The following is a 12,496-nucleotide window of genomic DNA, read 5'->3' on the forward strand; positions in this document are numbered from 1 at the left end:
TGAAAGGGTCGTTCGACCGCCAAAGGGGTCGTGACTCACAGGTTGAGAACCGCTGGTTTAGAGGAATGGTCAGGACTTGGAAAGCAGCCTGAGTACCAGCAGCCTGAGTACCTGCAGTGCAGGTAAGCCACAGAGCTCAGCAGCCCTGTGCCTGGTGGAAGGAGGGGAGGGAGCTGATAGGACCTGGAACAAAGCTCTAGGGCAGTGGTTCTCAACCTTCCTAATGCCGCAACCCTTTAATACAGTTCCTCATGTTGTGGTGACCCCCAACCATAAAATTATTTTCGTTGCTACTTCATAACTGTAATTTTGCTACAGTTATGAATCGTAATGTAAATATCTGATATGCAGGATGTATTTTCATTGTTCGAGACCCACAGGTTGAGAACCGCTGCTCTAGGGAGAGGGCTACCCAGGGCGCTGCAGCTTAGCCAGGGAGTGAGCCAGGGGGATACAGATCCTGACATCATTCTCCTCTCACCCCATCCTTCTGATGGTGCCTCGCGTTGGCTGGACCCCATCAGCAGTGGCTGACCCCAACTGGAAACCAGAGGGCAGGGCCCAGGATTCAGTCCACACAGGTCAGCCAGCCCCGGCTCAGGGCAGCTCAGTGGATGTGGGGTTGGGGGATACAGGGGGCAAACAGAAAATAGCCGGCATAAGGACTCGATGACTCTCATTTTTATTAGAGAGGAGCCAGGGAGGAGGGGGAAGTGAAGCAAGTCATTCATTTGCCAGTCGTTCAACAGTTGTGGCTCTAGTGCCCCCTGTGTATTGTGTATGCAGCCAGGTGCTGGCGGTGCAGCCATGAACAACACAGGACAAGTTCTCTGCTTTTGTGGACCTAACCTTCCACTGGGCAGAGGCAGGCAATAGTAGTAAACAAAGCAAAATAAGTAAGTTTCCAGTGTGTTAGAAGGTTATAGTGCTACACGAAGAAGAACAAGCGTGAGGGGGATTGGGAGCATGGAGGTGGAGGGCAGGTTTCGGTATAAGATGGGTGATCCAGGCAGGACTCATGGAGGGGCAGCTGGCCAGATTCATGAAGGAAGTGGGGCAGGGAGGACCTGTGTGAGCCATGCAGCGATCTGGGGGAGGAGTTTGGAGACACAGACAGGCCAGCGTGAAGGACCCAGGGCAGGATGTGAGTATACGGAGGCCAGCAGAGGCAGAGTGGGAAGGACCTAGGAGGAGTGAGGTTGAGACAGGACTGGGCGTCCCATCACAAGGGGCACAGCCACTCCAGAGACCTTTGCTTTTTCTCTGAGTAAGTGAATACCATTGCAGGGTTTGGGCAGAGCAGGACGTGACCGGACATTATATTTTATGCCTGTGTTTTCGGCTGTCATTTGGCGAGTAGGATCATAGGGGCCAGGAGTAGCAGCTGGGAAGGTCACCGCGGAGTCCAGGGAAGCGACAGTGTAGGTCACAGAGGAGGGAGAGTGACAGGCTCAGATTCTGCATAGATTCTGAAGGCAGAGTCAGGATGCCCACATAGCGTGTGAAAGTCAAAGGTCACCCCCTTCGTTTGTGCTGAAGATCTCTAAGGATGGGGTGCTGTCATTGGGTGAGAAGGGGCAGGCTGCAGGTGGAGCTGAATTTAAGGGAACAGAATTGTTAAGTGAGGGCCTGCTTAGGTGTTAATTAGGAGTAGGTTAAAACTAAACCAACCAAACACAGCATTATGTGTATGAGAGTGTGCCCAAGAACTAATTTTCTAAGAGACACAGAGACTCTTTAGTGTTTGGGGCCCTCTGGTGGACAAGTGTATTATTAATCTTCAGGGAATTCTCCGCATATGGCAAAAGTACACTTGCAAACATTATTTAGGCCAGTGATGGCGAACCTGTGACACGCGTGTCAGAGGTGACATGCGAACTCATTTTTTTGGTTGATTTTTCTTTGTTAAATGGCATTTAAATATATAAAATAAATATCAAAAATATAAATCTTTGTTTTACTATGGTTGCAAAGATCAAAAAATTTCTATATGTGACACGGCACCAGAGTTAAGTTAGGATTTTTCAAAATGCTGACACGCCGAGCTCAAAAGGTTCACCATCACTGATTTAAGCTCCAGTTTTCTTTTGAAATAAGTGAATGAACCATGTGGCTATTTGTTATATCCATGAGGGGGAATGTTATTAGATTCTGTATTGGAAGGCTGGGACTAGGAAACAAATTTAGAAGGTTGGCAGTTACCTGTCACCTGGATTACTTTGAAGTATTCAGGTGTCAGAACTGCCTGGGGGAGGTTAGGAGCTTGGAAGTGATCCATTCTGAAAACTAGGAGATTGTCAGTTGAGCAGAACCGCCACTCGTGTGTGTGAGGATGGAGAATGGAGTGAAGATGGGAGGAAGGGTCAGGAGAAATGTCAGTGGTTTGTCATACGGGTACCATACCTACCTACTTACCTCCTTTCAAACAAGTGGATGTCACTAGTGATCTATCATCAGACCTGTGCCCTTCCACTGTTTCCCATGCCAGGGCCAGGGTTCTGGAGTGGGTCTTCATAATTTCACTCTGTATCCATGATACAAGGAAAATATTCATCGTTGCTCATAATTGGGTCCGTATTTCAAGAGTCTGCTGTTCTGTCTTTTAAATATGAGAATGCTCCTGACCCCGTTCTTGGACAGAAAGACTTTCTCCATCTGAGCTTTCCTCTGGGGCCGTAGCAGGTTAGGGACAGTGGCATTACCTTTATGCCTGGGTCTGAAGTGTAGGGCAGGGACCAGTCCATCTCTTGCTCTTCTCCTGACCAGGATCACTTTGGAGCAGCAAAAAGAACAGAAAGGGCGGGGTCAAACTGTAGGATTGATGTGGGTTTGAGGACTGGCTGTTGTCACTACCCAAGATCTTGGGGAAAAAAATCACTTAAATGTTTTGAGCTTCAGTTTCCTCAACTGTAAAATAAGAAAAGAATAGCCACCTTGCAGCGCTCTTTGGGTGGTGGGCGGCTGAGAGAGAATGTGGGTTCAATGCCTGGTAGATAGGATTCCTTTAAATTAATACAACTTCATGTTTTTCAATGTAAGTGACATTAGTGTTCGATCAGATGGTCCTTTGGTTGTAAGCTGCTTGCATTTTCCTTCCAGGGTTGACAACTTTGGCTTGGGCCTTTTGCTTCGAAGCAAGCAGATAAAGCGCATGATCTCTTCGTACGTGGGAGAAAATGCAGAATTTGAACGACAGTACTTATCTGGTGAATTAGAGGTAGAGCTGACACCTCAGGTAAGAAGACACCTGCTTTTCTTTTACAATACTAACTTGTTTTAAAATGTATCTTTTTCTCCTTAGAAATGTCTTTATGCAAGATGGTTAAGGCAGAGAGAATGCTATTTCGTAGGTCCCACCTGTTGATTGCTGGAATCTAATATTTTCTGTTGCTATCCAACAGAAAAAGGAGGTATATCTGGTGAAGATCTCTAGGTAACAGGATAAATTTTAAAGTTTGGTACTAGAATGTAAATTATACTGGAAGCATGCAAAAGGACTTGCTGAAATGTTTGAGGATTATCCTAAAGGTCAACTCATATGGGTCTTTACATTATAGGTTGAGATACCTTAGCCTTCATTTTTTGGAGCTATTGAAAATGAGCCTTGTGTATCTTTTGCATTCTTCCTTTTTTTGTCAGAAGGCATATACATGGGAGAGGAACTTCCTTTATATTTCTTTTTTTAAAATCTTTATTGTTGAGATTATGACATATGTTTCTCCCCCCTCCTTAGTCTCCTTCTACCTGGGTCCTGCCCCACCCCCGGCCTTCACCACCCTATTGTTTGTGTCCATAAGTAATGCATATATGCATATAATATCTTTGTTTAATCTCTTTCTGCCCCTCCACTCCCCTTCCCTCTGAGAATTGTCAGTCTGTTCCTTTTCCATGCCACTGATTCTATTTTATTCACCAGTTTATTCTGTTCATTAGATTTCTTATTTGTTTACTTTGATTTTAGATTCAATTGTTGATAGGTATGTATTTGTTGCCATTTTGTTGTTCATATTTTTTATCTTTTTCTTCTTCCTCTTTTTTTAAAAAACACATTTTATTGATTTTTTTACAGAGAGGAAGAGAGAGGGACAGAGAGTTAGAAACATCGATGAGAGAGAAACATCGATCAGCTGCCTCCTGCACACCTCCCACTGGGAATGTGCCCGCAACCAAGGTACATGCCCCCGACCGGAATCGAACCCAGGACCTTTCAGTCTGCAGGCCGACGCTCTATCCACTGAGCCAAACTGGTCAGGGCTTCTTCCTCTTCTTAAAGAATACCCTTTAATGTTTCATATAATTCTGGTTTGATGGTGATGAACTCCTTTAGTTTTTTCTTGTCTGTGAAGCTCTTTATCTGACCTTCCATTCTAAATGATAGCTTTGCTGGGTAGAGTAATCTTGGTTGTAGGTCCTTGCTATTCATCACTTTGAATATTTATTGCCACTCCCTTCTGGCCTGCATAGTTTCTGTTGAGAAATCAGCTGACAGTCATATGGGCATTCCCTTGTAGGTAGCTAACTGCTTTCCTCTTGCTGCTTTTAAGATTCTTTTTTTGTCTTTAGCCCATGGCATTTTAATTATGATGTGTCTTGGTGTGGCTCTCTTTGGGTTCCTGTTGTTTGGGGTTCTCTGTGCTTCCTGGACTTGTAAGTCTATTTCTTTCACCAGGTAGGGGAAATTTTCTGTCATTATTTCTTCAAATAGGTTTTCAATATCTTGCTCTCTCTCTTCTTCTAGCACCCCCATAATGCGGATGTTGGTACCCTTGAAGTTGTCCCAGAGGCTCCTTACAATATCATTATATTTTTGGATTCTTATTTCTTTTTGCTTCTCTGGTTGGGTGTTTTTTGCTTCCTCATATTTCAAATCGTTGATTTGATTCTCAGGATCCTCTAGTCTACTGTTGAATTCCTGTATAGTATTCTTTATTTCAGTCAGTGTATACTTAATTTCTGAATGGTCCTTTTCCATTTTTTTGGCATTCTCACCAAGATCCTCAAAGGTCTCACTAAGACCCTTGGAGGTTTCTAAAGATTTTTGAGTAACCTTATAACTGTGGTTTTGAACTCTATATTCAGTAGTTTACTTTCTTCAGTTTCCTTCATTTGTGACATGTTTCTTTGTCTCCGCATTTTGGCTGCTTCTCTTTGTTTGTTTCTATTTATTTATTTATTTATTTTTATTTTTATTTTTTTTATTTTTCGCTAAAAGTATTACAAAGTGTATTACATAAGTGTCCTTTTTTCCCCCCCCCGCCCTTGACAGACCCCTGCCCTCCCTTACCCCCCAGTGTCTTATGTCCATTAGTTATGGTTATATGGATGCATACCAGTCCTTCGGTTGATCTCTTAATCCCCTCCCTCCTCCCCCCCAACCCTCCCTGGCCTTCCCACTGCAGTTTGACAATCAGTTTGAGGCAGCTCTGCCTCTGTATCTATTATTGTTCAAAAGTTTGTAATGGTCTTTATTATCCATGAATGAGTGAGATCATGTGGTATTTTTCCTTCATTGACTGGCTTATTTCACTTAGCATAATGCTCTCCAGTTCCATCCATGCTGTTGCAAATGGTAAGAATTCCTTCTTTTTTACAGCAGCATAGTATTCCATCGTGTAGATGTACCACAGCTTTCTAATCCATTCATCTACTGATGGGCACTTAGGCTGTTTCCAGATCTTAGCTATGGTGAATTGTGCTGCTATGAACATCGGGGTGCATATATCCTTTCTGATTGGTGTTTCTGGTTTCTTGGGATATATTCCTAGAAGTGGGATCACAGGGTCAAATGGGAGTTCCATTTCCAATTTTTTGAGGAACCTCCATACTGCCTTCCATAGTGGCTGCACCAGTCTGCATTCCCACCAGCAGTGCACAAGTGTTCCTTTTTCTCCACATCCTCTCCAGCACTTGTCGTTTGTTGATTTGTTGATGATGGCCATTCTGACAGGTGTGAGATGGTACCTCATTGTTGTTTTGATTTGCATCTCTCGGATGATTAGTGACTTTGAGCATGTTTTCATATGTCTCTTGGCTTTCTGAATGTCCTCTTTTGAAAGGTGTCTATTTAGATCCTTGGCCCATTTTTTGATTGGATTGTTTATCTTCTTTTTGTTAAGTTGTATGAGTTCCCTATAAATTTTGGAGATTAAGCCCTTATCAGATATGACGTTGGCAAATATGTTTTCCCACGAGGTGGGTTTTCTTGTTGTTTTGTTGATGGTTTCTTTTGCTGTGCAGAAGCTTTTTATTTTGATGTAGTCCCATTTGTTCAGTTTCTCTTTAGTTTCAACTGCCCTAGGAGCTGTATCAGTGAAGAAATTGTTTTGGCATATGTCTGAGATTTTGCTGCCTTTGTATTCTTCTAGAATTTTTATGGTTTCCTGTCGTACATTTAAGTCCTTTATCCATTTTGAGTTTATTCTTGTGTATGGTGTAAGTTGGTGGTCTAGTTTCATTTTCTTGCATATATCTGTCCAATTTTCCCAACACCATTTATTGAAGAGACTATCTTGGCTCCATTGTATGTTCATGCCTCCTTTGTCAAAAATTAATTGAGCATATTGGTTCGGGCTAATTTCTGGACTCTCTATTCTATTCCACTGATCTATATGTCTGTTCTTGTGCCAGTACCAGGCAGTTTTGAGAACAGTGGCTTTGTAATACAGCTTGATATCTGGCATTGAGATCCCACCTACTTTGTTTTTTCTCAGGATCGCTGCAGCTATTCGGGGTCTTTTTTTATTCCAGATGAATTTTTGGAGAGTTCGTTCTAGATCCTTGAAGAAGGCCATTGGTATTTTAATGGGAAGTGCGTTGAATGTATAGATTGCTTTGGGTAATATGGACATTTTAATGATGTTGATTCTACCAATCCAAGAACATGGTATGTTCTTCCATCTGTTTATGTCTTCCTCTATCTCTTTTTTCAACGTCCTGTAGTTTTCTGAGTAGAGGTCTTTTACCTCTTTAGTTAAGTTTATTCCTAGGTATCTTAATTTTTGGGGTGCGATGGTAAATGGGATTGTTTTTATAATCTCTCTTTCTGAAAGTTCACTATTGGTATATAGAAATGCCTCGGATTTCTTGGGGTTAATTTTGTATCCTGCTACATTGCCAAATTCATGTATTAAGTCTAGTAGTTTTTTGATGGAGTCTCTAGGGTTCTGTATGTATAATATCATGTCATCTGCAAATAAGGACAGTTTTACTTCCTCTTTTCCAATTTGGATGCCTTTTATTTCTTCTTCTTGTCTAATTGCAATGGCTAATACTTCCAGGACTATGTTGAACAGGAGTGGAGAGAGTGGACATCCCTGTCTTGTTCCTGTTCTTAGGGGAAATGGTGTTAGTTTTTGTCCATTGAGTATGATGTTGGCTGTGGGCCTGTCATATATGGCTTTTATTATGTTGAGGTATGATCCTTCTATTCCCACCTTGCTGAGAGTTTTTATCAAAAATGGGTGTTGGATTTTGTCAAATGCTTTTTCTGCATCAATTGATATGACCATGTGGTTTTTTTCTTTCAATTTGTTTATGTGATGTATCACGTTTATTGATTTACGGATGTTGTACCATCCTTGCATCCCTGGGATAAATCCTACTTGGTCATGGTGTATGATCCTTCTGATGTACTGCTGGATCCGATTTGCTAAGATTTTGTTGAGGATTTTGGCATCTATGTTCATGAGGGATATTGGCCTGTAATTCTCTTTCATTGTGTTGTCTTTACCTGGTTTTGGTATTAGGGTGATGCTAGCTTCATAAAATGTGTTTGGAAGTGTTCCATCCTCTTGGACTTTTTGTAGTAATCTGAGGAGGATAGGTTTCAGTTCTTCCTTAAAAGTTTGGTAAAACTCCCCTGAGAAGCCGTCTGGTCCTGGGCTTTTGTTTGCTGGAAGCTTTTTGATGACTGCTTCAATTTCTTCCATCGTTATTGGCCTATTGAGATTTTTAGATTCTTCCTGATTGAGTTTTGGAATGTTGTATTTTTCTAGGAATTTGTCCATTTCCTCCAGGTTGTCTAGTTTGTTGGAGTAGAGTTGTCCGTAGTATTGTTTAACAATCATTTGTATTTCTGTGGGGTCTGTTGTTATTTCGCCTCTATCATTTCTGATTTGGTTTATTTGGGACCTCTCTCTTTGCTTCTTGGTGAGCCTGGCTAGGGGTTTGTCAATCTTGTTTATCCTTTCAAAGAACCAGCTCTTGGTTTCATTGATTTTCTGTATTGTTTTTTTGGTCTCTATTTCATTGATTTCTGCTCTAATCTTTATTATCTCCTTCCTTCTGCTCACTCTGGGCTTTTCTTGTTGCTCTCTTTCTAATTCTTTGAGTTGTAGAGTTAGATGATTAACTACCATTTTTTCTTGTTTTTTGAGGTAGGCCTGTAGAGCTATAAACTTCCCTCTCAGGACTGCTTTCATTGTGTCCCAGAGGTTTTGGATTGTTGTGTTTTCATTGTCATTAGTGTCCAGGATGTTTTTAATTTCTTCTTTGATGTCATCGGTAACCCAATCAATATTTAATAACATGCTATTCAGCTTCCAAGTGTTTGAGTATTTTGGGTTGTTTTTATTGTGGTTTATTTCTAACATTATGCCATCGTGGTCTGAGAAGATGCTTTTTATGATTTCAATCTTCTTGAATTTGTGGAGACTTTGCTTGTGACCCAATATGTGGTCTATTTTTGAATATGTCCCATGAGCACCTGAGAGGAATGTATATTCTGCAGCTGTGGGGTGAAGTGTTCTGAAGATGTCAATTAAGTCCATCTGATCTAGTGAGTCATTTAGGATTGCTGTTTCTTTGCTGAGTTTTTGTCTAGCGGATTTATCCAGTGATGTTAGTGGTGTATTAAAGTCCCCTACTATGATTGTATTGTTGTCGATCTCTCCCCTGATACCTTCCAGGAGTTTTCTTATGTATGTGGGTGCTCCTGCATTGGGTGCATATATGTTTATCAGGGTTATATCCTCTTGTTGTATTGATCCCTTTAGTATTATGAAGTGGCCTTCCTTATCTCTGGTTATGGCCTTCACTTTGAGGTCTATTTTGTCGGATATAAGTATTGCTACCCCAGCTTTTTTTTCATTTCCATTTGCCTGAAAGATATTTTTCCATCCCTTCACTTTCAGTCTGTGTGAGTCCCTTCTAATGAGGTGGGTCTCTTGTAGACAGCAAATGTATGGGTCATGTTTTTTTATCCATTCAGCCACTCGATATCTTTTGATTGGACCATTTAGTCCATTTACATTTAAAGTTATTATTGAAAGGTACTTGTTTGTAGCCATTTCTATTTTTTTGTGGCTGCTTTCTTTCTGGGCTTTTTATTTCTTCTTTTTACACCAGTCCCTTTAGCATTTCTTGCATTGCTGGCTTGGTGGTGATGAACTCCCTTAGCCTTTTTTTGTCTGTGAAGCTTCTTATTTCCCCTTCAATTTTGAATGATAGCCTTGCTGGATAGAGTATTCTTGGATTCAGTCCTTTGCTTTGCATCACTTTGTAGATTTCCGTCCATTCTTTTCTGGCCTGATGTGTTTCTGTTGAGAAATCGTTTGATAATCTGATGGGGGACCCTTTGTAGGTAACTCTCTGTTTCTCTCTTGCAGCCTTTAAGATTCTCTCTTTGTCTTGTACATTTGCCATCGTTATTATGACGTGTCTTGGTGTCGGTCTTTTGGGGTTCATCTTGCCTGGGACTCTCTGTATTTGTGTAACTTTTTTCTTCCCCATATCTGGGAAGTTTTCTGTCATTATTTCTTCAAATAGATTTTCTAATCCTTGCTGCTCTTCTTGTCCTTCTTGCAGCCCTATTATGCGTATGTTACTTCGTTTCATGTTGTCCTGAAGCTCCCTTAGGCTCTCCTCCTGTTTTTTAATTCTTTTCTCCAGTTGCTGTTCAGATTGAGCTTGTTTCTCTGCCTTATCTTCTAACTCACTAATTCGGTCTTCTGCTTCTTCTAGTCTGCTGTTGAAACTTTCCATGGTGTTTTTGATTGTAGCTATATCCCTTTTCATTTCTTCCTGATTCTTGCATAGGTTGTTGATTTTCTCATCCATCCGGTGAATGAATTGTACAACCATCATTCTGAATTCTTTTTCTGTCATGTTGCACGCTTCAGCTTCATTAATTTCCTTTCTTGGTGATTCTTCATTGTCTTTCCTCTGGGTATTGTGTCGTCTCTTCATTCTGATTATCTCCTGATGGTTCAAAGGTTGAGTTGCGTGGGCCTGGGCCGTGCGCAGTGGGAGGCTCCCACCACCCTAGTGTCACTGAAGAGCTCTGACACTAAGATGTGTGGTTGTTGTTGGTTGGTGGGAACCAGGCTCGCTCTGTGTCAGTGTTGCCAACACTCAATGTGGCCTCGCGCGTGCCCTTAGAATTAGGGACCCTGCCTGCACTGTGATGAAATAGAGGCCCCCCTGACGCGTGTTTAGCACCAGAGCAGAGCCCCCTAGCTTGCGCCAGGAGTCAGAGTTCCCCAAGAGTTCAGTATCAGAGTCTCTGTTGCTTCGCGCAACCTCACCTTGAGAATCAGGGTCCCTGTGTGCCCTTGCACCAGGAATTGGATTCACTGGCTCTTAGTATGAATGCACAGGAAATCAGGATCTCAGGCGCAGGTGATAAGAAACACAGTCAAGTCACTGGTGCTTGGTGCTGCCTCCTGCCCTGAGAAACGGGGTTTCTGGGCCTGTGCTAGGCGGACAAACTCCCGTTCGCGCGATTGCTCCCAGCCCAGGGCTCTGATGCCAGCAGTGTGCGCAGGATTAGTTCCTGGTGCTGTGCGCGTTTTTGCTCCCAGCCCAGGGCTCTGATGCCAGCAGTGCGCACAGGATTAGTTCCTGGTGCTGTGCGCGTTTTTGCTCCCAGCCCAGGGCTCTGATGCCAGCAGTGCGCACAGGATTAGTTCCTGGTGCTGTGCGCGTTTTTGCTCCCAGCCCAGGGCTCTGAAGCCCGAAGTGCGCATAGGATCAGTTCTAAGGTGCTCGCGCACTTTCAGGCCAAAGTTTCTGCAGCGCTGAGGCCCCGGCAAGGGGTAGGTCTATCAGTTAGTTACTCTGGCACTGCCCGCGATCCTGGGGGAAGGGGGGATGGGCTCTGCTACTCACGGATCTGCAGCAGGGATCTCCGAACTTTCCGTGTCTGCAGGTCTGTAGCTGTGGTCACAGGTCTCTGTCCCCAGTGGCTGCAGGGTCCTGGTATGCGTCTGAGATCAGACTGGGTGGTGCTGAGGCCAGGATCCTAGTCTCAAGCAGCTCTGTTTCCCAAGATGGCGTGGTCGCTGTGCCTCTGCTGGCCGCCCAGGAGTGTCCGCCCCTCCGTGGAGGGGTGCAGGCCTCCTCTGGGCTCCCGCAGTCGCGCCGCCCGCAAGTCGCCGCCTCCGGGTTAGTAGCCGCTGGGTTAGTAGCCGATCTCTGGATGCCGGTAGGTAACCGCTTCCCAAGATGGCGTGGTCTCGCCGCTGCGCTGGCGCCCAGGGGGAAGTTTCAGCCTCAATCTCTAACCATCCGCATTTTTCAGGAGTTCTCTGTCTTTCCTGGCTGCAGACTGTCTCTCAGCTGAACCTCCCCAGCTTGATCGGGCTGGTTGTTACCCGTTTCAGCTGCTTGCCCCTATCTGCTCCGGGACGAAGGACCAACACGTCCATCTAAGCCTCCGCCATTTTTTTCTCCTGTTTCTATTTATTGAGTAGAGCTGCAGTGTGTCCTTGAGTTGATAGAGTGGCCTCATGTAGTAGGTGTCCTATAGGACTCGGTGTCTCAGACTCCCCAATCACTTGGGATGGATACTCTAGGTGCACCCAATTGTGGGCTGTGTGCACAGTTTTGTTGTAGTTGAGCCTTGATTGCTGTTGGTGTCACTGGGAGGAATTGACCTCCAGGCCAATTGGCTGTGAGGACCAGCTGCGACTACAGTGGGAGAGCTGCTGTGCAGGAGATACCTGTATGGAGCAGGACTTGCTTCAATGGGGCTTTGATGCTCTCTGAGTCTGCCCCTTGAGTGTGTTGCTTATGGATGTGTAGAGTTGTAATCTGGTATGGTCTGACACTGACCACTGGGTACACTGGCTCTTGGGTCTCTAGGGAAGAGTAAAGTCAGCCACTGCCTGGGGCCACTCAGCAGGAGCTACAGAGAGATCTGCAGATTCCTCCTCTTTGGATCAGGTTTGGAAGTGCTCACATGAGGCCCAACTGTGAAGCAAGGCAGGCTGGTGCTGTACTGAGTCTTGGGTCTTTTATTGATAGATTTGGGGTTCCCAGACCCATCTGCAGCTTGTTTGAGAGATTTTAGCCTGAGCAAGGACAGGTCATTCGTATGCAACAGCTGCTGCACACAGCTTGGGTGGGGTTGTAAATTGAATGAGGCGGGGTCTCAGGGACTCAACAAGGTGGAGCAAACAGAAGCTGACAGTCAGCCCTGTGACCAGGGAGGTCCCAGCATAGGAAAAATGATCCCTGTGAGCAACTCTGTCTGGTAGAAAGCCACCCCCAAATTCCT

The 12,496-nt window shown here is 44.0% G+C and overlaps 1 protein-coding gene across 1 annotated transcript in view; it reads left to right on the plus strand.

Moving 5' to 3' along the window:
• OXCT1 (3-oxoacid CoA-transferase 1) overlaps positions 1–12,496 on the plus strand; it is a 127,195-nt gene that overhangs the window by 13,307 nt on the left and 101,392 nt on the right. The window contains exon 4 of the mRNA XM_070411780.1: positions 3,100–3,235. Coding sequence (XP_070267881.1) covers positions 3,100–3,235 — 136 coding nt within the window. The remainder of the gene's footprint in view (positions 1–3,099; positions 3,236–12,496) is intronic.

The sequence above is a fragment of the Myotis yumanensis genome, unplaced genomic scaffold (genome assembly GCF_028538775.1).
Source record: "Myotis yumanensis isolate MYYU_CA2020_CCGP unplaced genomic scaffold, mMyoYum1.0.hap1 SCAF_4, whole genome shotgun sequence".
Classification (NCBI taxonomy): domain Eukaryota; kingdom Metazoa; phylum Chordata; class Mammalia; order Chiroptera; family Vespertilionidae; genus Myotis; species Myotis yumanensis.